General features: G+C 40.3%; 1 protein-coding gene across 5 annotated transcripts in view; it reads right to left on the minus strand.

The window, feature by feature from the left end:
* The window catches only part of EIF2B3 (eukaryotic translation initiation factor 2B subunit gamma), a 100,102-nt gene that overhangs the window by 56,494 nt on the left and 19,406 nt on the right, over window positions 1–24,202 (minus strand). For all 5 annotated transcript variants that reach the window (XR_003992599.1, XM_030494521.1, XM_030494522.2 and 2 more), the window contains 2 exons: window positions 22,383–22,542; window positions 16,865–16,976 (listed from right to left, as the gene is read on the minus strand). Coding sequence is in view for 4 of the 5 variants with exons in the window: in XM_030494521.1 (XP_030350381.1) it covers window positions 16,865–16,976; window positions 22,383–22,542 (272 nt within the window). In the remaining variant the exon portion in view is untranslated. The remainder of the gene's footprint in view (window positions 1–16,864; window positions 16,977–22,382; window positions 22,543–24,202) is intronic.

Genomic DNA, 24,202 nt, shown 5'->3' on the forward strand with positions numbered 1-24,202 from the left:
CCCAGGGGGGTGATGGCCACGTCGCTGGATGCACGTACATCCCCCCCGGGAGCCAGACACAGCTGCTAGGGAAAGCATTTCCCTAAACTTGATTCTAAGGGTGTTCTCTGCTATACTGAACGTTAACAGCTGTAGGAAAGAACACTGGGGCCGGGCTCCCCACAACACCCTTGCTCCTTTTCTCTTTCCCTGCCACTGGAAAAAACAGAGTTCATGCAAATATTTTATACTAGACACTTTCATACGAGATTCAAACTTGCTGGAATACCCCAATTGCCATGTAGAAACTGGGAAAGCAAAAGAGAGAGACCAAAATGATAATAAGTCCGGAGTTTGGTGTGAATAGAAGAGAATACACTGTGAAGGAGGGCGGAGACTGCCAGAGACATTATTAATAGGTTTTACCCTTGAGCTCTGGCAGCTACTTGTTCTATACACAGAGGAAAAGGATTAATCAAGCCTTGCACGTAAAGGTTCTTTCTGTGGTCTGCCAAAATATTTAAAGCAGTATATACAAAGTGTAAGCCTTATTATTATACACATTCAATGTAATCATCTTATGCTACAGTTAAGGCCGGGATGACAATAAAGTAGATTATTGTGCACTATAACCAATTCAATTCCAACACAACGGGACATGGCTTAGTCACTTGGTTCAGATCTGGTATTGGAGCTTATTTTTCTTATGCTGGGCTAAACTGTGACTTAAGAGATTTAATCAAGCTTTGAGAAAAGCTTTCTTTGCTAAAGAAGGAGAAAGAACTCAAAGTCTGCACCTGGCAACCCTAATCATTTCCAATTTTCAGCTCATTTTGCTTCCAGGAAATTCACCTTAGTAAATAATTGTTCCCTAAAATAACCAGGGCTGAAAGAATGACAACACATAAGAGGAACAAGTTTTAAGCAAACATCTGAAGCTGGAGGATTGTACAGAGGCTACTGAAGAACAGCAGCTCCTGCTGCTCCCTCCTATGCCAGTTCCCAAAGGGCTATGCAGTAGACATATGATATATTTTCTTAAATCAAATAATTACAGTAAATGCATGGGAAACAGTGAAACTAAATACTAGGTCAAAGCTGTAGGTCACTAGCAATATATAGCTTCAACACAGCAAGGCTGCCACAGTTTCTTTGTGGCACTGGCCTAGACTCAACAGCAAACAAAACCTATAGTCGGCAGCGCGACTGGCTGATTGCAGCATTGTTTGATAAAGCTCCACATCCCTCCTGCACCTCCCAGGTGAGGTGGGTTTGATTTAGAATCTCTGATCTGCAAAATTTAGGAATTTAAGATAATGGCATACCTTCAGACTACTAAAGCAGTAGTCTCCCAACCTTCAATTTTAAGTAAAAGCAGGAGCAAAAAAAAAAACCAAAGTCAAAATAAGCGTTATAAGTGTTTCCTTTTTACTTTACAGGGCCCAGGAGCAGGACAAACTGAGGCTATCACACACCCCATTGGGTTTCCCATTGTGATTAGCCTTGCAGGTACCTCATGAAAATCACCTACTTCTGCACCACCAATTTATGAAAATTTAAAATCCCTCTTTAGACCTGTTACTGTGCATAGGCCATACCTGATCACTCACTTTGCTAGGCTCTTCACCTGGCAAGCAAAAGGGCTCTTATGATGGATGGTACCTGTTTGTGAGTCTTTCTTTAGAAGATACTTGCATTCAAAACAGTTAAATTTCATGAGACTGGACAACAACCTGACAAGAATCCAATAGCAGGTCATCAGGGTTAGAAAGAAAGGAGGGAGAGAAGAGAAAAGAAAAGAGCAATACATGTTGTGTGTTAGACAAAGCAGCATTAGCTCCCCCCAGCACTTACAGTATAGAAAGCACGAAGACATGAGCTTTGAATCCAAAGATGGGAAAAATTCAAGTGTTATGGTTTAAATTACCAAAACCTACCCAAATCCAGCCCATGTAGGATGTCTGCTGCAGTAAATCAGGCAATGCTCATTTCCTTCATCTGCTGCAAGTGAGTTATACTTAGCTCCTGCTCCTCAAGGGCCCATAGCTTCCTCAGCTGATGCTTTGACCCATGTTTCCTTTTGATTTCCCCCAGGAACCTACTGCTTCTGCCTCACTCATGATAAGCTTTTACAGTCATATCTACTCACATCTCAACTCCACCAAAACCTGCACACTAGCATTTGGCAACACAGAAATCATGCTTCACCCTGACAAGATCCCACCAACTGCAAGTGTCAAACACTTAATCAGATAATGAAAACAGATTTATCTCAGGCAGAAGTTAAAGTGGGCACAGAACTTGGCTCTGCCACTGCCACGATACAGGCTGCTCCACATCTTGGCAGTGCTGAATGGGTACATAGAAGAAAAATATGTTTTAGGGGAAACTATGCTAAGGTAGCAGCAGCCAGACTTGATGAATCCTACTTTCCTAAAAGAAAACAGAGGGGGTTTCTCTGCTTGGCTACGCTGAAGTCATGACTCAGCTCGTGTATTCAGATATATCCTCAGACACGCGCTAGCCTGGATTTAAGGCAACATCAACCTTGAGCCATGAGGTTTCGGAGAGAGATGTCAGAGCTCAGGACATCATCAGCATTGGAGTACAGCCTGATTTGCAGTGAAAAAATACCTCAAATAATAGGAACATCACACAAGAAATACAGAGATACTTGCATTCTCTTCTAGTTTAAAAGAACCTATACTATTTATCAGCTAATATTTTGACAGTATCAAAGAAGAATATTAAAACAAAGCCTTAAAGTTAGAAAACGCAGCATTCTATTTGCAGAGTGGCAGCAGAATTTAAAACCAAAGGAGAATTGAAATCAGACTGCAACCACTTGTAGACGTCTCTTGTCTTTTCAACTCAGAAGAACTTCATGATTAATTCTTCTAATGGCTAACTGGTATTTTACAAAACACCATGAGAAATACCATGGGATGAATCTGTGGCAGGGGGTTGGAACTGGATGATCTTTAAGGTCCCTTCCAATCCAAACCATTCCATGATTTTATGATGAATGTAAGTATCAGGGGGAAAAAAACCAAACAAAGGAAAAATCTATCATTACCACACAAAGAGCTTAACATCCACCCAAAGTCCAAATTTGCATTTTTTAAGCAAGTAATTACAGTGGTTACCACCACACTGGATTAGGTTTTGGTCAGACCAGATTACTCATGATTTAAAATTTCCAGACCTGTTAATAGCTGTAACAGAAGTTGCTGCTTTGTATTGCTGTAAGAAACTGAGCTCGCACCTTAAATGTTTTCAGGAGGATGCTAAAGTTGGAGCATGACAGCATTAAGCCCAACTAAACAAAAATGTACACTGCAATGAGGACGGAGCTGACTTCCAAAAATCTTTCTCCTCTTTCACCCATTATTAGGACCTTGAGGTTGGGCTGGAGCAATTTCACTCTTTCTGGACAGTGATAATATGGCGATTAGAATATTGTAGAGGACAGAAGAAAATCCTGGCAAATTCAATGCAGTGAGATGGTGTCCTGGGTTCAGCTGTAGCAGTTACTTTTCTCCTTAGTAGCTGGTGCAGTGCTGTGTTTTTGACTTTAGCCTGAGAACACCACTGATAACACACCGATGTTTTCAGTTGTTGCTAAGTAATGCTTACCCTGATCATGGACTTTTCAGTCTCATGCTCTGCCAGTGAGGAGGGGCACGGGAAGCCTGGAGGAAGCAGAGACAGGACACCTGACCCAAACTAGCCAAAGGGGTACTCTCAGCAGTAGGTTAACCTTCTTCCCTGTGATGGTTACCACTGACTGAGAAACCCTAACAATGAAAGCAGTAGTACAGAACCATTTCTACCACTGATCATGAACTGGTATTGAAAAATCAAGAAAGAAGATGGCAACTGAACCCTGTGTTGCTTGTGCCTCCTGGGGTAGTGAGTTAAAACTCACAGCCTAGAAGCAGTAAACTGCCTATGGCAAATAACAGAGTTCAGATGCCTCCATAATTTACTCTTAGAACAGCTCTCTGTACAAAGACCAGAATGGCAACAAACCCAGTCCTTTTCCTTTACAAGGCTAAACCCATGGCAGAACCATTTTTCCCATCTTGAAACACTTAGCCTAGCAGAAAGAAAAAGAAAATGGGTAGTGGATGACCTGAAGATTATCATTTACAGTTTTATGGTAACCTCAAGTAGTATTAAAACAAAACAACTATTCCCTTCTCGCTTGGAAGAGAGTGGTACTATTCCATCTGTGGTTGTGGACTGTTTCAGTATTATCCAACTGCATAAACGAAACTAGTGTCAAAATTAAGTTTTAAATGGCTTGAGGTTTATAGGAATTAAAGAAGGAAAAATTAAATTTGAAACTCTGCTTGTTTACTAGCACTAATTAAATATGCCAGATTTCTGGGCAAGCTTCCTAGCCTGTGGCTACTACGTTACTGGCTTGTAAAACAGTCAACAAGTGCACGAGTACAAAGAACAAATACAATAACAGAGATTTCGTGTACAGTCCTGCCCTTAGTTTAGAAAGAAAAAATGTATTGGAAACAATCTGTAACTATGAAGACCTGTGCTAACCCTCTAGACTGTATCAGGGCCAAGTCTACAATGGTTGCTTTTGCAGAGAGCAGTTAAAAAAAATAAAGAAAAATCAGAGAGAGGTAAGCAGCAGTAAGCACATCCAAAATGAACAGGAAGCCTTAAAAGACCAGCTTACCTATGCAAATCCCATGCTTCTGGTCTCTGCTTTCAAAATGCTTTGCTGTTAAAAGGGAGTTTTTGCACTTCAACAGAAGTGGGTCTGATCATTCACACCATGGAAGCTACACTCCTCACAAACAGCAGATTTTATTATTATATGAGAATTCACTAGCAAATAGGTTTATTCTGAAGACATGGATTTTCACATTTAATGAAAGCAAGGGCTATATCCATAATTGTACAGTCCATTTAGACTCTAAACTTTCAAGATAGGCAATATCTTTGTGTTCTGCATTTTTAAAGGAATAAGCATAATGAGTTCATAGTCTACGAGGAAGCTTCTAACAAACAAGAAAGAACAAACTAAAGCTGACCTCAGGTAAAAGGAGCCTTTGGAGGCTGCTCATCTCAGCACACAGGTGAAATGAAACAGAACAAAATGCAATGGTACCTGCATCATCCCAACTTAGGCAGGGGTAGGAGGAGGAGGGACAGTAAGATCCCATGGCCTAAATGCTGTTCTTTGCACATCCTTCTCTCAGGAAAAGCTCCCAATTTACTTTCCATGGCTGAAGTAGCCCTTTTTACAAAAGCAGCAAACAACTCTTAATGAAGAAACACTTCAGGACAATTTGCTGCTTTGACAGCTTTAAAATGAACAGCCTTTCACAGCAACTCAAATTAATGTGTGCTCCCACTGTACAGTAGCCTTGCCCAGCTTTAAGGAAACCAGGAATTATGCTTCAATAAAAATTCAGCCACGCAAATATTCTGCTATAAAAAGAGGCATAAACATATAACTCTCCAACTTCCAGAATCACGTACATGAGGCAAAGGGAAACGATATAAAAATAACTAGGTTTTTGTTTACATTTCAGATTTACAAGAGCAATTCCAGAAACTAAGTTCTTCTACAGAGGCACTGATTTAATTAGCCTGCATAGCATGCTTTATTTGCATTCAGATCTCTGACGTACACTGATGAAAAAGAAACAAATACACAATGGATACACACAAAATCATTCCCTGAACTTCTTCTATGCCCAGGTGCAGGTAAGAATTCTTAAACATACTTTCATGGGCTCTTCCTTCCATGCAGATGATCCTTTTTTAACATATACAAACTATGTATGTTTTCAATTAAAAACGTGACTGGATCGATTGGATCATATATTCTTGCAAACCAGCCAAAAATCAAATACAAACTAAAGCCCTGAAGGAATTTCTGGAAGTACAAGCCATAGAGCACTACAGTTCTACTTCTGGCATGGAGAATCACCTCTCCTTTTGAAATGAAGCTGGAAGTGACAGCAATGCATAAAAGCATGCTGTCATTCAGCAATGAAATAACTACATTGATGAACAGTACTTAGAAATAAAAAAGGTAACTGGTGAAAAATCTCAGCTTAGCAAGTCAGAACAAAATGATCAGGTAACAGCAGAGCACTTGCTTCTTACTTTTTGATAACTGATAATCTCGTATAGGTAATAAAAATGCAATTTTTACCTCAGAATTTAAAAGCTGCCATCAGGCGGCCAAACTGGAAGTGGGGAGCAACAGACAAACGCAAGGATTAAAGAAACATAAACATCACGTTTTCCTCCTTTACCCAGAGTACCATGGGCCCGAGAAAGCCCAGATAACTCTACAGTTCCTGCACCAGAACTGGCTCCTGACGAGTCCTTCTGGTACTTCCCCAGCATGCCCCGAACCCCACAGGACTGCCTTGCTCAGGAGCTGTGATGCGTGCCCAGCTACGCTGCTGCCAGCCCGGCCTGGCCCTCGCAGCACTTGTGTGTTAGCTCAGGTGTGCTGCTACGAGCTGTGCCAGACTCACGCCAGCATTTGTAAAACCAGCTCAAGTGCATGCAAGGAACCACCTATCTACGAATGCGATCATGTGCACTCAGGAGAGGTGGCTTGTTAATGCAAAAGAAAACATTTTTCGCTGTATGTCCAGTGCTTTTGTATCAAGAACTAGAGAATTAGTACATTGAAAGGAAATGAGAGACAGTGGAGTGATAAGAATAACAGCACAAAAGAACGTAACACGCAATAAACTATACAGTAATGCATTTAATACTACTGGTGTCCGACATGCAGAAATGCAAGTGCTGAAACTGAAAATCTAGGTTTAAATATGATCTGTAGCTCATGCTGTATGCAGTGTTACATCAGCTGCTTCCTGCAGGTCATTTGAACAAGTACTATTCTGATTCTAAATGTAGGAAATCCAACAGTTAATACCCTGTAGTCAGAACAGCATTTTACATTTACACTACCAATATAAACATTCATGAGTTATGCCCCTATGAGACAGGAAAGTAATATTGCATTTGTTTTAAAAAGTGAAGAAAGCATGAGACACAAACATTAAGTAGACTTTCCAAGGCCCCACAGCCAAGTAGAGAAGTGAGATCTCTTTGTATATTAATTACAAGACATTCTTCCTGCAAACAAGTGATGGCACATCAATTCATGTGTCAACTTTTACCCTTTCCAGCACCAGATCACCTGTAGAAGAGAATTCCTCTGTAAACACAAAGGTTGCTTATTTTAAAGGTTCTCTACAACAATCTAAGATATTAACATTTCTATTTTTCTCCAAAGACAAGAATAAATTACTGAGAAGGTCAGAGAATTTTTCTGCAAACCCTTTAAGTCAACAGTTGTCCAGAATATGAGAAGTCATTCTTTTACTCCAGGCACAAGTTTATCCTTGTCACATACAAAAGCCTAGAATCTACATAACATCCCTAATATCATAACCCCTTCTTTTCTGTTGACAAACATCAAAGGCATAGCAAAAAAATGCCAAAACCTACTTTTTTCTTTCTTTCAGATTGCTTCCTTCATATAATGATGTAAATCCTGCATTCTAGACCTACACTATCATGTGGTACATTGAAATAAACACATGCAGAAGACATATTCCTTCAATCTGAAATAGCTACTATTTTCTCAAAGGGTAAGATATAGAAAAACATACCAGCGACCACTTATTTGTCTCACTGGTCTATTCCCCTCAATAGCCAGAGGCTACTTTTAACTACGCTGACTTAACAAAGGAATCTAAATTGTATAAATCAATGTCTCAATTAACATTTTGTTTAGGAAGAGTTACGGAAGAGAAACAGAATGTAATCATTTGCTAGCACAGTGGCTCCAGAGGTCTGGGAGTGAGTGCAAGAAGAATGGAGTTGAATGTGGGAAGGGTCCATTATTCTTTCAATAGTGTCTGGTACTGCAAAATATGTGCTCGCATAGTTTCCTACTGGAAAAGCTTAAGCCTTCAGTAGCTCCTTGGTCTGGGAAAATGGCAGGCACCCAAATGCTAACCCAGGGATCTACGAAGGAGATCTACCTGAAGAACAATATTTTTCAAGTGGCCTTAGAAGTGAAAAACAGCCATAAAGAGAAGTCTCATTCCCAGGGGATTTTATTCCTTCTGTCTGGCTGCTGTTCGTCAGGTGCCGTTCCCTGCACACATCCCCAGCACATTCGAATGCAAGAATGGAGAGAGGGCCTCTCTGAAAATAATCACACTTGCTGAAAGACCTGCCCTGCATAAATATCTCTAACAACAGTACAAACAGAAATCAGACTTCTTGCCCGATACTTTAGTTGAAATTTATGGCACTGCTGGCAATGATTCTGTTATTACTATTCTACCTGGCTATGGCTCAAAGTCACAGAAGCGGGAATTTCAGAGGTATTTTCAGAAATTATGTAGATCATCTGGGGGGGTGGAACCAACCTAGTTAAAAAATGCTTTACCAATGCATTAGTGAACAAAGCTATATATTTAATATATATGTACACATGTATAAACACATACCGTAGGGATAGGACAGGGAAGTTAGGGACACACACGCCCTCTGAAATGATATTTAATGCTACACCCTGGGAATAATAAAGCAAAGGGGGAGAAAAAAAGAAATCAAAGGGAATACTGAAAGACGGTCTCTTGTGCTATTGCAAATATCACCAGCTGCTAGAGGATTTATATGCAGAAAAACTAGAAATTGAGCTTTAACTGAAATTTCCCTTGCTTTCTTACTGGTTTGCTTCCAACCCTCAGAGTTAATTAAAGTCTATCAGCCAAATTTTTTCTGTCTCAAGACCCTAAATTATTCCCTTTTTAAATGTCTCTCTATTGACTGACCCAGATTTTTCAAGATCTTGTGCTTCCACTAACCTGAATGATTAATACCCCCCCCATACATGAGTTTTTAAAAGGTTAAATGATTTCAAGATGATCAACCCAATACCAACAGCTATTGCTGCAGGCATGCAGGTACATAAAAGTTATACTCAGAAGGAGTAATTGTGCAAGATACAGCATTGTGCATTGCCAGTTCACATATCAAGGTGTAATAGCCATCTCCTCTTAATTCTTCACAGAGTATATCGTATTAGGTTACTGAGGAAGGAGAGAGTATATAGGAAAATACCTAAGACACGGATAAGAAGTTTTACTGCTTGTAAAAGGAATCTCTATCTCATCTTCTCTAGTGGAGAAATTTGATGAAGAAAGGAAGGATTTAAAGCCAGGGAAAATGAGGATTTCTCAAAGTACAAACATAGAGGACATGCTGCCCTTAGGAATAGATCTCTGTTATTTAATCGATGTACTGGAAGAACTCCCGGGAAGCATGTCTTAGCACGAGAAAGGAAAGTTTGCTATGCTCTTCATTTCCTGTGTAATTCCAGAAACTGCCAGCACAATGCTGTTTGGGGAGAAACGCACTATGCCTATTCAAGGGGGAATTCAGCATTGTATTCTGAATGAATGGAAACATTTCGAAAGCTATATATTTGCTGCGAGTGAAGTAGAATGCAAACCCAGTAAGGATCATGGGCCCACATATACCTTCAACCAGCTAATTATACATTCTGACTCTTTCCTTTATGATTTTCACAATATTCTCAGCAGTGCTAAACATCACAGTAAATCATCCAGGTTTGAGTACACAGTAGCTGTGAAGTAAGTGTAATAAATCATCACTAAAAATATTATGCAACTACAGTTCAACTGATACCAAATGTAGGTAATTTTAATGGAGAGGCTATCACTTTTATGTATCCCTGCAAGTTACTGATTTGGGATCTCAATGACTGGGATGAAGGAAAGGTTCTTCAAAATCTGGGTTTCTTAGAATAAGCTAGATGAATGGTTCCTTGCAAAAATCCCAAGGGTATTTCCCTCCATCCCACTGCAAAAATCTTCTGCTACGCATGACAATTTAAGGGATTAAAAAACCCTTAAATAACACAGAACAGCAAGGGAACCACAAGCTTTGGCTGGGCTCACGGGCCAGGACCTCAGCCCCAAGCAGAATCAGACCTTTTAACTGAAGAGGAACAGTCACATGCCTCATTTCACCCTTACTTTGCTTTAAACTAGACCATTTCCTCCCCCTGCCATATTCCACATTGGCTGATAAATTCCCCAATGGCGGGTGTTAACTAACTCCACATTCCAGTCTGCTCTGCGTCATGGAGTTCCACATCCCACTGATGAGGAACACATGGTGGACATGTGGTAGGGGAGAGCCTGACAGCACTTGCACAAGCAGGGATAACTCCTCTGACCTTTGCTTTTTTCCTCTCTGTACCATCCCAACTGCACAATAAGGAGTCTGTGCCCCTCTGTCGCATACTGGTCATTTTGGGATCACTGGACACAACCTGAAACTCTAAGACTTCAGCAGGCAGCTATACTGAGTACACACCATGGATGAAAACATACATGGAAAGCAAATAATTGATCATGCTGTGGTCTCTCCTCTAACCAGGCCATTCAGAGGAACTCTTAGACCATACAGGTTACATCTGGATCAACTGGAGTAAATATATCACAAAAAGCAACCAGAGATGGCTATGTCTCCCATCAACAATGTGAAATAAACTAACACACAGCGTTGCTAAAAAATACACAGTGGCAACTGCATTAAAGTATTCAGACATCTTTCTAAACCGAACAGACCATTTGTCATCTTTTCAAGACCCAAGCCTGGCTTAAAGTAACAATGAGATTTGACTTCAGTGTTGTCCAACTTGATGACTCATCCAGAATGCTACATTCACCAAGTCACATGGACTCGAGGGTGGCCAAGCAATACAGTCATCCCTTCCTCCTTTGAAACCTCTGAAAAGTAAAACCAAATCACAGGCTAAGTGCTGGTCTGAGACCACAGCAGACAGACAGATGAGTAATGACAATACGCTTACTGATGATTAGAAACCAAATGCTGAGCCTCACACTCTGCTTTTAGTCTTACGCATATCGTAACTCTGGCAAAAATTCTGCAGTAAAATTAAATCCGTTGCCAATAAGCCTTTCTATAGCTACAGTCATTAGAAATTCCTGCTAATATTCCAGATTCTAAGATTCATGACCTCTTACCTGTACAAGCTGTCAAGATGTGGCATGACCTCTCTTTTAGAAAGAGGACCTTGATATGCTATACATTCCTTTGAACCTCCCACAATGAAAGGAATAAAATAACATAGCACCAGAAAAACACAATAAAATCCAATGGAAGCAACAGTATTAAAATCAGTAATACCAGTATGTTCTATAAAATATAGAGTCACTGTCTCACTAACTGTTTTGACAGTATGTTCATATTATTGTACAAGCATAACCTCTAAAAGCACCAAATTAAAATGTTTTCCTTAGATGTGATCCTTAAGGTCCTTTCCAACCTCGTGTTCTATGATTTGGCTGCATCCATTTTAGAAACAATAAAAATGGTTTTATCCATTTCTGAAGTTGAAGGCTACACTTATCCCCAACAGAGCAAGCTGAGCAAAGTCTAAATGCATAATAAAAAGCAAACTTTCTGGGAAAATCAATGTCTTTTAGTTACAGCAGCTACTTGTAGTGAACTGGGAAACAGGCAGGCAAGGCCTGCAAGGGCATCTTGAGAACATCTACTCGCAACTGATGGCTCAAACAACAACTCACAGGCCGATGACTTTTTCTAAAATCCTCTTTTGTAAAGAAATATGATTAAAGCTACACCAATATTTTTAAAGTGTGGTTATAGTCCGAGAAGTTAGTGTGTAAAAATCACACTCTCTTATTCAATCAACCTAGTTCCCCTGTTTTGATTCAGTCAGATCCGCTTGCTTTACTGGCTAAAATAACTTTTTACAACTTTCTAAATTCCTACTAGAACTGTGAAACCAATTCAGTTCTGGGAAGGGAACCCAGATTCTTTCCTGGGTTGTGCATCTGCAAAAGAATTATTATTTAAATCAACACATACAATTTCTATTTGTGTGGTGGAGGAGCCAAAAAGAACCTGACTTATTCTTTGGATGATAGTTGGGACAATTCCTTTTTATTTATGAAAAGATCTGGACACGAAAGACATGAAGATCTACACATCACTCTCTAAAAGTCACATTTTAAAGTGAAAGAGATATATCCAACATCTTTGCATGGCATGCCTCAAAATATCACTTGAATGCAAAGGGAACTTGGTAAGAGAAGTTTGCTAATAGTGAAAACCACTGATTTTTCCAACAGGGGAACGCCACCAAAGCTAATACATGTATATTCATCCTGTAGACAGCTGAGCCAAGCAAATAGTTTTTGCTCCCTGGTCTGCCCTGAGTTGCTCCTCAGGATTTTCCTATCAAATTGCGCTACTGCATCCTCCCCTTCCCTGCCAGTGGCACTGCTTGTGGGGGACCACTCCCTAATGTGCAAAGTAAAAAGAACCAAGTTATCAAAGTCCTGCTGTTTAATCTATTAAAACTAATGCAACTCATTTTGAAACGTGGCTTATGAAGTACTTGCTCATATATGCAGCTGGGGGCAAGCTGGAGTTGGTGGCCCCCTTCACCAGCACAGCTGGATCTGGAAGAGGACATCTGCCCATGATCTAGTTTAGGATGCTTTTCCCAGTGGAGCATCTGTCTATACCTGTGTCATTCTCAGCCTTTCTCATGGAAGTAGATTTTAAAAGAAAAAGAGAACCACCATAGGAGTGGCAGAGTATTTCAGAGATACCAGTTTCCCAGGGAGGGCAGTTTCAGAGAACAGAAACACTAAGGAAGTTGCAGTGTGTTTATACGTGATCCAGTTACTTAAAACAAATTATCAGCAGAAAAAAAAGAAAGGGCAATATCCCAAGGCAACAGAAAGGAAATCAAGTGTATCAAAGCTGTTCCTGAACTCCCATTACCTACCCACTTGGCAACGATGACTTTTAAAATTATACTACACCATTCATTTTTACTCTCATGATGCAAGGGGAGAAGGAAGAAAAAACTCCCCCATCTTACCCCCCTCTTTTTATTAAAATATCTTAAAACCAGATCTGTATTGTTACTTCAAGGTTACTAATGTTAGTACCGTATATATTTATAGATGAGGTATTCCTTTCTGTCTGAAGCACATGAGGTAATAAGTAGCTGGAATTGTCACGGTGATTTATTAACATATTCTCTAGGAGAAGCCCTGCACCTGCGTCTGTGCAGACAGAACACCCACGAAGGCTGAACTCACCCTTGCACAGCCCACAAGATCTTAAAAGGAAATGCTCCAAATTTAGACCTGCTCCAACAGGTGTCTTTTACTGTCTCACTTTGCATGACCATAAATATCAGAGGTGGAGCAAAAAGCTCCCTGGCCATTGTAATCATGCTTTGAAAACAAATACCTTTGCCCCCTCCGAAAGCAAAGGCGGCGGCTATGGAATTCTCATCATTTCCTCACTCCTTCATCCTGTCAAGGCCCAAGTCAGAGAGATGTCACCGGCAAAACCAGGCTCCAGGGATGAGCACATAGCTTTATTTTTTTCTCTTCAAAGGGCCCTAAGCTGGCGCTGAAACTTCCCCAAACTGTATTTCTTTCATTCTAGTATCTCATCTTGCAGCTATTTGCCAAAGTGAATGACATGCACAGGCTGTTCATGGCTTTTTATAAGCTCTCATTACCCAAACAGGGAACCATTTCCTTGAAAATGCTTTCGCCAGCAGCATTAGTCTCTCTAGGCACCACCAATAAATTTGTCTCCTGGCCCATCATGATGCACACCAAAACGTGCTTGGATGGATGTACTTGATGCTGGTTTGCACTTGTTTACTGGAGGGAGCACACTACCTGTGGGACTTGTCATCAGAGTGATTAACAGCACGGGGGAAAAAAAAAAAGAACAATTTTAACAGCTGAATGGGAAGCTTTGCCAGATTTGCTTTGGCAAGCAAAGGAGCAAAATCCAGCACACACTCCTTTCTGTGTGTGGTGTAAGAAGGAGAGACATTCTCAAAACCAAAACGGCTATCCATGACTCACAAACCCCCAAGCCAAATCAAAACAACAAATCTGGAAAAGAACTCCTAACCAAACCAAGAAAAAGAATAACAGGTTACACCAGGAACTTAGAAATCCTATTAAAATGCTTCATTCCGTAACACTTCTGGTTATTAGACAAATGCCTGAGTCAAGAGCAAATAAATATTTAATACTCAACAGGTACTCAGGAGAATGTGTGTTTTCCCTTGTCCCTCCCCACCAGCTGCTCTTTTATGGCAGGAAAGTGAAGAGCGTGAAATCCAATGATAGGAAGAAGGCAAAGGTCAGGAAAAAGGTTTTTCTTCAAGGATTTAAATTAGCGTTCTACAGCTTTGGATGTTTTGTCAACACAACTTCCCTCCTGTGAGGAGGGGAAGCCAAAGGTCCTTTGAAACATTTCTGTATGGGATCTAGATTTTTACCAGCAACAAGATTCCTAGCTTTAAAGAAAAGCCCATCTTCCCTCTTCCCATTCCTTTCACCACTCCCTCCCTGTCCTTCCTTTCACCCCCATCTTTAAAAAGGGAGAGAAAGAAAACAGAAAAAGAAAAGGATCTGAAGAGCAAAACAAGCACTGAAGGAGTTCTAGAGTTCATGTAACAAGACCACTATAGCCCTTCAAAAGGACCATTAAAAGCAAAACAAACAAAAGCAACACCCTCAAGATGCCTATTGTATTTTAGAGAGGAACAAATGAGTGTACTGGAAATTCTCCCATCCTGCCACAAAGTCTGTTATTTCACCAAAACAAAGTCCACAGATCAAGAAAGGACCAACATGGTAGCTGAAAGTCAGTCACTTCAAGTGATCCATGAAGAAAACAAGATTGGGCTTGCCTTTTTTTTTTACCTCTCCTTGCTTTACTATCTTGCATTAAAATAAAGAAAAAAGACTTCAAAGATAGTTTTAAGCGTCGCTTTTGTTTCTCACATGAGGAAGTCAGGGCTTGAGCAGGTCTAGACAACACAGTGGTTAAAACATCATGAGCTGCCAACACTTTGTCTTCCCAGAGCTCCCACAGTTGTTGCTACGCTGAATGGCCTCATTTGAAAATATTTGACAATTTCCACGTACTGTTTTGCTTCCCTCAGAGCTCCTCCAACATGGCAGCAGTGAAACAGAGCGCACAGCCACTGCCGGCAGCTTCAGATGGCAGAGGATCACCCACATGGATACTGGCCCAGTGCTGCTGCGTGATGCTTCAAAGCATCTTTTTCCCATTTCCCCTTCCCCTCTTCTTTTTAACACTTAGCAGATCTTCTCTCTTTGTGCTTCTAGACTATTCTATCATCCGTGGGCTTTTCCTGGAGGGTATCTAACACTTTACATTAGCTTTCATAGCTGTGCATATGGAAATGTAAGAAAAACAGGGAGACATACAGATTTTTATCCCATCTGTATATCACCAACACCACATTTACCAAATCCCAAACAGTTATGCTCAAGAAGATCTGCTGAAGACAACATAACTGAACAGGTGTTCCTGAACACAAAGTTTGGCCTGCAAGATAAAGCCTGATTAATTTAGCTATAGGGTAACAGGAATGAGAATCCTCTGGTTAGATGAACCTGTAAAATCAGAGGTCAACTAAGATCACACATGTTTCAGCAATTTCTAAGTCATTATGCCACAGACACCCGCTAGTGATAGGAGAAAGCCACAGCGATAGCCCATCACTAACAGTAGATGAAATATTCCTCCCACAAAATAGATCTGTTAGTATTTGTTTGCTCAAAACCAGAATGCAATGGTGCTGAATTTCCGACACTACGCAGATCAGCTGCTGTGTATGTACAGGAGGCTCATCTGCAGCTTGGTCCCTGCCATGTCCAAGAAAAACCCAGGAGAGCGCCAGTGGGAACATGCAGTTAACAGGGTTCACTCTTGACCACCTTCCTTCGAGAGTAATCCTTAAATGGGATGGGCAGAAGAAGTGTCACCTTTTCATGAGCACACAGCACCTCCCTCACATCTGGTAGTGGGATGTTCAAGGAAAGATGACTCCTAGCTGTGGCCTACAGCACACACCAGAGGCATTTTCACAGAAGAGATTTATCTGAGAGCAGACCCAGATGTCCGCGTCCTTGACTTACAAGGTCCACATGGATGAATTTCTCAGGTCTCAGATGGCTGCCCCACAGGTGTCTAATCTCCCAGAGGTGAAGGTCTGACTGTCAGCCTGGGACAGACTACAAAGGCTGGCTTCTCAAACAGCCAGCAGAGCTTCAGCAGAACGTGTCAGACAACATGTGTCTGAGAAAACTAAAATCACTGTACAGAAGAGTGTAAAGAGAAGCCATCTTTCCTTCTTTACTAATGGATAGTAATTATACTGTGCAGGAATCTCAGCTAGTGCAGCATATTTAATGGATTCATCCAAGTCCCAAGTGCAGTTTAATGGTGGATATAACGTGGATTCTCTAATGAATCTTTTTGGGCCTGGAAAAACAGCTGAGGTTTTGTGCCTTATATGCAGAAGAGCGACATGAAATCCTGAAAGCCTCTCTGAGATACTCTGTAAATCCATCTGGGACTCAGCCAATGAGAACAGCTTTTAATTTATGGACATAGGTGTACTGCTTCTGAATCTCTGAATCTAAACTGTACCTGAACTACGGCAATACTAGCTTCATTTCAAGGAGAATTAACTTCTCACCCATTCCTTTTCTTTCCCTGGAATTCTTCACGATAAAGGTATGAGACAAGCCTACCAACTGGTTATACCAACATAATGAATAATAAAATACTGCTCCCTGAATATTGCAAAGGCTTTTTTTCCCCTCTTCCCTTCTCATCCTACTTTGTCTTTAGCCATCACTCCTAGTCCACAGTTATATTCCCCCATCCCAAGTTCGGTTTCTATTACAAGGACTCATAAGCTTACTTCTGAAGGATGGATCTTTTAATGACAAGTTCTTCATCCAAGTCAGCTTCATTAGCCATGAAGAGCAATCTTTTTCCTGTGTCATCCACTCCAATGAAGTCGCGCTGCTCCACTGAAGTAGAAAATCAAACACAACCATTATATAGCCCTGTCTTAATGCAGGCTGGAAAGACAGATGGGACCACCACCCACCCCCAAAATATGAAATACCAGGTTTCAGACTAACCCAGCAAATCAATGAATTTGCAAGTTATCCACAATATTTATTAACTTCTTTCCAGCCAGGGTAGCAGATATGTATCATGACATCCAAAACACTGGCCCTGCAAGCTTTTCGCATCCCTTTTATGAAGATGCCAACTACAGGTCCTGACATGCAACACTCCATCTTGAGCTATGCTTTCCTTCTCTGTCTTCTAAAAAAATTAATAAAAAACCCCTGCTACCTGAATTTACACAACAACAAACCCAAGGCAAACAGAGAGTTCTTAAAAACCCAGCTGCTTCTTCCTCATCATAAATCACTCCACATTAGAATGAGGTGGTCTGGAAAGGATTATGATTTCAGTTAAGACATAACTACTTTGCAACTGATCTCCTATTTCAGATAAATACTGATAGCAATAGAAACCCTAAATCATATACACAAACACACATAAAAGTATAGATTCTAAGACTCCTACTACTGATGTTTCTGGGTGGGTTAACTTGGTTTAAGTATCTATTTATAAAACTGCCAACCAAGAGAATACCTAACAGTCACATAGATTATTGTGGCAATTGCCATCTCCCGCAATCAGACCGTGCATCAACAGTGACTGTGGTCTGCCGAAATGTAAAGCATTTGCTTTTGAACAGTTTTCCACAACATCTGAATCCAGCGGTGGCAGCTTATTCTAACTCGCACAGAGTGAGCCATCACTCTGGTGGCAACCATACAACGATCTTCACAGGAACACAGGCTGTACAAGAACGCCACGGTACAGTTCTAATAAAAACCTCTTTTCTCTCACTAAACACTATTGTTTCGGGCCAAACTGGCAGATATTCTGTCTCCTAAGTTCTAAACCTTTAACAACGTTGGAATAACAGCATGCTCTATAAATAGTTAATTCCCTAAGATCTTTTTTCAGCCAAATTATTTTTAACCAGTTGAGCCCCATCCCTTATTTTACTTTTACCTGTTCCTTCAGAGTTACCATAGCAATAAACACTATCAAAATACAGTCAAATCTATGCAGCTGTTGAAACTTCTCCTATTGGCAGTCTTTGATCCAAGTGATCAAACATACTCTTTCCAGAAATCCCATCCCTTCTCAGAAATTAATCATATAGCCAAGTACAAAAATAGGCCTGAACATGTAACACTATGACAAGTTAAGTACAACTAGGATAAAGCTCACTTGCTGTAAAAACCCAAAAATAAGTCTTGAAAGCAGTGCAGATTCTCATGCTGAGGAGGGCAATGAAGTTTGAGAGTAGGGGCCAATCAACCATCATCACTGCCACCTAATTGAGGTCTCCTGACAGGCTAAAAACACAACAGTGCCCAATTTTCCCCTGTCAAAGTATACCAACACTTCTCCCAGAGTTCTGGTCGTGGCTGCCCATCTCCTGACCATTCGTATAGTAATGTAGCATCCTACACTGCTACAGGGAAGCTCTATGCAGTAACAAAAAGGGAAGAAGAAATCTTGATGAAAACAGGACCAGGTACGTGACTGCCACCAAACCGGTTTCTCTTGCTCATGTGGATAGGCAAGAAACAGCCAGCAAAACCATGTGAGTGTGCTATATTTTTTGTAGTGGATGCCAGGTCAGTTTTTTCTCAGTACACTGGCAATAAATAGCACTACTTTTGTAATTTAGAAAAGACAAAACTTATTACTAAAATCAACTACCCAGAGATACAAGTGTGCTGTTTCAAATCACACTGGCATTACTTAGTGAGGAAAAAAGTAAATGGAAGAAGGAATAAATAACTAGTTTACAAAATCCCCGCAAGGAAAGTGTAAGAAAAATGTTAAAGCTGCAGTGATGGTAACTAAAAAAATCATTTAAAGTATAAAAATGGAATGCAGGATGTGTTTTGCCTCCTCAAAATAGATAAATAAGGATTTGACACAGCTATTGCAATTTATTAGTTACCTCAGAAATTACATCCCCAACAATTTTAGGGGCTCTAATGACCTAAAGAAATCATGACATCACAAGAGAATGGAAGCTGAGCAAGTCAGTGATGAGAAATAATTTTCAGTCAGATTTTCTACAATGTTTTTAATCAAACATAATTAATTGACACTTGGGAAAAAGACACCTTTGTTAAAGATTCACTATCCCCACCCTTTCAATTAAAGGGAGAGAATTCACACGATGCAGCCTGCAAGACCACCAAGAGGTCTTCTGGCAAACACAGGGAATACCAGTGATGACATGCCTGCTGCTTTCAAGACAAGAAAAACAAGCAGGAAAGAGTCACCATCCCCATCTTTTCTGCCTTTCTTTATATACAGAAAGGTTCAGACACCCTTTCCTACTCAATCCCTTGCAGGTCATCTTTAAGCACATGGCTCCATTCTGGGTGTCCAAATTCCTGACGCTCTCTGTTTATTTGGGTTACTACCATTCACAAGCAGTCTGCTTTTGTTTTCTTTTGTATTTATTTTATTGCCATTCCTCTTACTGATCAATTAAAAAAGCCAATGAGGTGATTTTTGTCAATATCTGAGCCCCTAAATATAAAAGCCAATGAACTTCACTCTGTAATATGCACCTGAGTTATGTCCAGCATTTCAGGAAACCATCAGTATGAATTTATAGCTGCTTAACACTGCAATCCATGCTCATTTAAAAACTGTTGCCTATATTAAAGTTCTTGAATGTTCAGTAATATCCCAAAAGCAAGAACTTTGTAGCAGATTCCACGACGTGAGCAAAATGTCTTGTTGCTCCTTCTCAAAAAATGAATAAATTTGTAGGAACAGTGAAACAATAAAGCAAGCTACAAATATATCCAGCGGCTTGTCAGGACTAGGGATCTATTTTCTGGTATTAGCACTTGAACAGAACAGTGGAAGTACGTAGAAACACAAATGTGCCACAATTTACAGCTAATAGTACCACATACTATGAAAAGCTGCCTAACATGTTCATATTAATATCTTGTCTTCAGCTGCTTATAAGCTTCAGCAAATTTTATCTGTTTGGGATGAAATTTCCAACACCAGGTGCCTGCCTGAAGAGGAACACTTGGAAAACTTCAGCGAAAACAGTTCAGCTACTTCTGAGGTTAAAGAAAAAAACCCCACCATGTTTAGCCTAAAGCTTGGCCCTTCACTTGAAGGGCTATGGTATTCCAGTTCTTCATCTAAGGTCTTCTGTACCATCAGGTGGTACAAGCAAAGCACACAAGCCATCAGGCTCCACGACCACACAGTGATGACTGCTCCAGGGGAAAGAGCTTGATCCATTGTGTTTTTACAACTTATTTTTATAAGGAAATGAAACTCATAAGCTCAAAAGGATAAAAGGAAAAAAAGCACAAAAACAAGGACTCTGCAAGATGGGCTGGAAGGGAGAGAAAGCAGTCCCTCAGAACTGGTGGAAACTGGGGCTGTCCATGAAAAGACCACAGAGAAAGGAATTAGAAGAGAAGAAAAAAGGTGACTGTGGGCAGATAAATGAAGCAGAAATGAGAAGTCAGAAGTGGAACAGGCGATGGGAATGGTAGTGAAAGAAAAGTGTAATATATGAGAAAGAAAGGCTGGAGTCTTAACAAGGATCCTTGAAGAAGGAGACTAAGCCAAGAGAACAAAAATGGAGGCTGGTGGTGACAAGAAGCCAGCATGGGAAAAGATATAGGGATGAGCTAGGACTATGTTGACAGCAATAGGACGCATTCAGTCAAGTAGGAATGAAAGGCAGGAGGGTCTGGTGCTCCCTAAAATCTACCACCCCTCACCAGAACCTGGAGAACCACCTAAAACTCCTGTCTCAGCACTCCCCTACTTTTAGCAAATGACTGGAAAAGGTCTGGAAAGGTTCATGTCTCATCTGAGGCAGCTCACAGAAAAAAACTTACTAGTGCTATCCATGACAGCTTGAGTAGTTTTGAGTGTGAAACCTTAGCATCAAGCCCCACAGAAAAACACTGGTGGTGTCAAAACACTTCAACAGAATGGAACTGTAATCCTTTCAAGTTTGGTCTTCTACAGATCTGAGAAATCATACATAAATTTTAACAAGTCATGTAGTAAGAGTTATGCTACAAAGTCAAGCACACAGACATGAAAAAACCCGAGAAAATTAAGAATGCATGTGCAACCTGCTGTGTTTACATTTGCAAAGAGTCTTCATGTGATATTGTTTAACCTCACAGACCTCCTTGCCCTCAGCTTATGTGCTCAGAGCTCATGTACTGGGCAGCTCTATGATATTTAACCACAGACCCATTAGTTCATAACTCCTGAATGCTCAACTGTGGCTGTAGTAGTGCTCTTGACGAGGTTTTATGTGCCATTAGCATTTAGATTGTCTGTTCAAAAACGGGGAGGTTTAGAGCCGTTTGAGAGTCCAAGTCCTAAAAGCTTTCAGCCCTACTAACCTTACACTTTGCTCCAGAAAAGTCTTCTCATGCAGAGTCTAAGCAGCTTTCTTTTACAAACAGATTCCCTCCACTTTCAGACACACACATAGTCCAACAGTTGGCTTGCATTTCACTCCTCTCTCAAACAGTTTGAAGCTTCACTTTCTTATTTGTATTACTGTAATACCTCTGAGCTTTAATCATAGACCAGGACCCACTAAGCTGGCAATAATCAAGCCTCAGCGATTCAACAGATATCATTAAAAGAAAATGAGAGGTATGATATGGGAACAACTGTATGGTATTTAGGACTTTAGCATAAGTAAAACAGGGATAATAGCCCTGCCCTGCCTTACAGCAGTGTTGTGAGAATAGATACACTAAAGATTACAAGGCACTAACTAAGATATGGTAAAAGCGACAAGATAAGCATCTAACCAAGACCTTGAAATCAGTGGGAGTTTTGCCTAGCAAAAGGCTTCTGGAGGTGATCTCAGAAGAGTAATTCAGTACATACCATGAGACGGGAGATTTCTAGAAGTATTTGTTACCCATCTAACGCTGGTCCCTACAGTCAGTGGTAAATTCCCAGCTATAACCTGGCTGATGCTTAGTGCTCTTGAAAAACCTAACGGTTCTGATGTGCATATGTAACAAAAATTTAGGGTTTGATCCAAAACTCACTGAAGTCATCTGGAGCTTTTCCCTTAACTCTTGTGAGCTTTGGATCACAGCCTGCAAGATTACACGAGTCTAATACTTAATTCTAAGCTGGAAAAACCCAAGTCACACCCCCACCAGGGAATCTCAGGAAAAATAGGGTATCTGTACCTTTTTTATTTCTTTTGCTCTGAGATTGATAACTAAACATATCATAGGTACCAACGGTTTCTCTATAACGTATTAATAAATAAAGTATTCCTGTCTACATACCTGGCTTTTTTTTCCCTTTCTGTCCCGGTACCACTTCTGTGGGTTCATGAGTTTTCTTCATCAACATGGAGAGAGTAGCATCATGAGTCCGAAAGAGATCGACGACTTTATATAAGTCAACATCTGTGATCAGATCGCAGCTCAACACCAAGACATCAGTCTGGCAAAGAAGAAAAGCAAAACAAACCAAACCCTTCAGAGATACAAGTGTCGCAAGGACTCAACAACAAATACACCCATAACTGGTTTTTTATTTATCTTTAAAAAACACAGGATCTGCCATACTTTGCCAAAAATATTGAGTCCTGCCGTTACTGAATTAGTTATTTGGTTAATGCTTATCCAGCTCTGGACCATAAAGAATATGTGACCATCTAAACTGCCATTATCTGCTCCTAAAGGAAGGAACTGGGACAGAGAAGCCATGGCTTTCAAGGCTGCCATGAAATTCTACAGTATTTACAGCAGCTACTTTTAGTTACATAACGATGTAGAAAAGAAATCTTTCTGAAGGAATCTTTTTTAGCTGACTTTGCATCTGGCTACAAACCACTGGAAAAGATATTTAAACTATGTTATTTTATCGGGGGAAAAAAAGCAAAGACTATCTAGGATGTAATTGCACTGCCATGGTGGCCTCAGCCTAGAAATATATTTCCTAAAACCAGCAATACCCCATATAAAAAAAAAATGAAGAGGAAGTTAGGTCCTATTTAACAACAGGCTTGTATTTAATTTTGATCTCAAAGGATTCCAAAGTGCCTTATGAAGTATTTAAGAGAACTGCTGCCTGTATCACAGAAACATTGTCACATATTGAGCAAGACGTAGCAGCTTCATTAACCAAGCACACCACAATATACTCCGGCTAAAAACACTTACCTAGAAACAATTTTCTGTATTTCACGTGGGTTGTGGGATATACTGCCAAAAATCTACTAGTTGAGCAATTATCTTCATTTAAACTAATCCTAACATAATATTTGTGCAGCATGGCCTACAGAAAAGTAGCAAGTTTCCACTTTATTTTTTGTTAATGATCAACCTTCTAAACACGTCTCCAGAAGATAGTGTTTCTTTCTTGACATTTACCATTTTCACTTTCTGTGCTACCATTTACTACCGCCAGCCTCCTGCAGAGTGTGACACGGCTTCCTACTTTTGTCTTTTAAACAGATATTATTCGATAAGAGGGGCAATAAAAAGTAGTTGGCAAAAGCCAAGTTAACTCATGGAGGATCAGTAACTCTACTTTTATTTATTAAAACTACCTTGGTTTAAAGCGTAATAGTTCAGCATTGACCTTTTATGAGAAAAGTTTATTATGGAAAGGTTTGCATTACAGACTTCATCTAATACTAGGAGATTCCACATTGGAGGTGAGACTGAGGTCTGGTATTTACATTATTTGACAGGTTCTCCTACAAATACTGGGCAGTTTCATGTGCTTACCAATAAGCCAGCGGAATTCATCATGCCACAAACTGTTAGAGCTGCTGATTTGGCATGCTGTGCAAAAGGTCAAGCTCTGAGGATTGCACGCATTCAAAACCTGACTCGTAACCCCCCTTCTAGCATATTTTCAATATGTGTATTTTATATTATGGTTTTGCCCAGAAGAAGTGCTTTAATTATCCCTTCTCTAAAACAACATGCACACACATTGGAAAAAAAACCCAACACAACAACCCACAGCACTGAAGCAAGCTGCCCAGCACTCTGGAGCAGCCCTGCTCCAACATTCCAATGTGTACATAGAAACTAAGAAAAAAAATCAACTTAGTAAGGAAGTAAATCTCCTGCTTCATAACTGTAAGTAG

Source organism: Strigops habroptila, chromosome 8, assembly GCF_004027225.2.
Source record: "Strigops habroptila isolate Jane chromosome 8, bStrHab1.2.pri, whole genome shotgun sequence".
Classification (NCBI taxonomy): Eukaryota; Metazoa; Chordata; class Aves; order Psittaciformes; family Psittacidae; genus Strigops; species Strigops habroptila.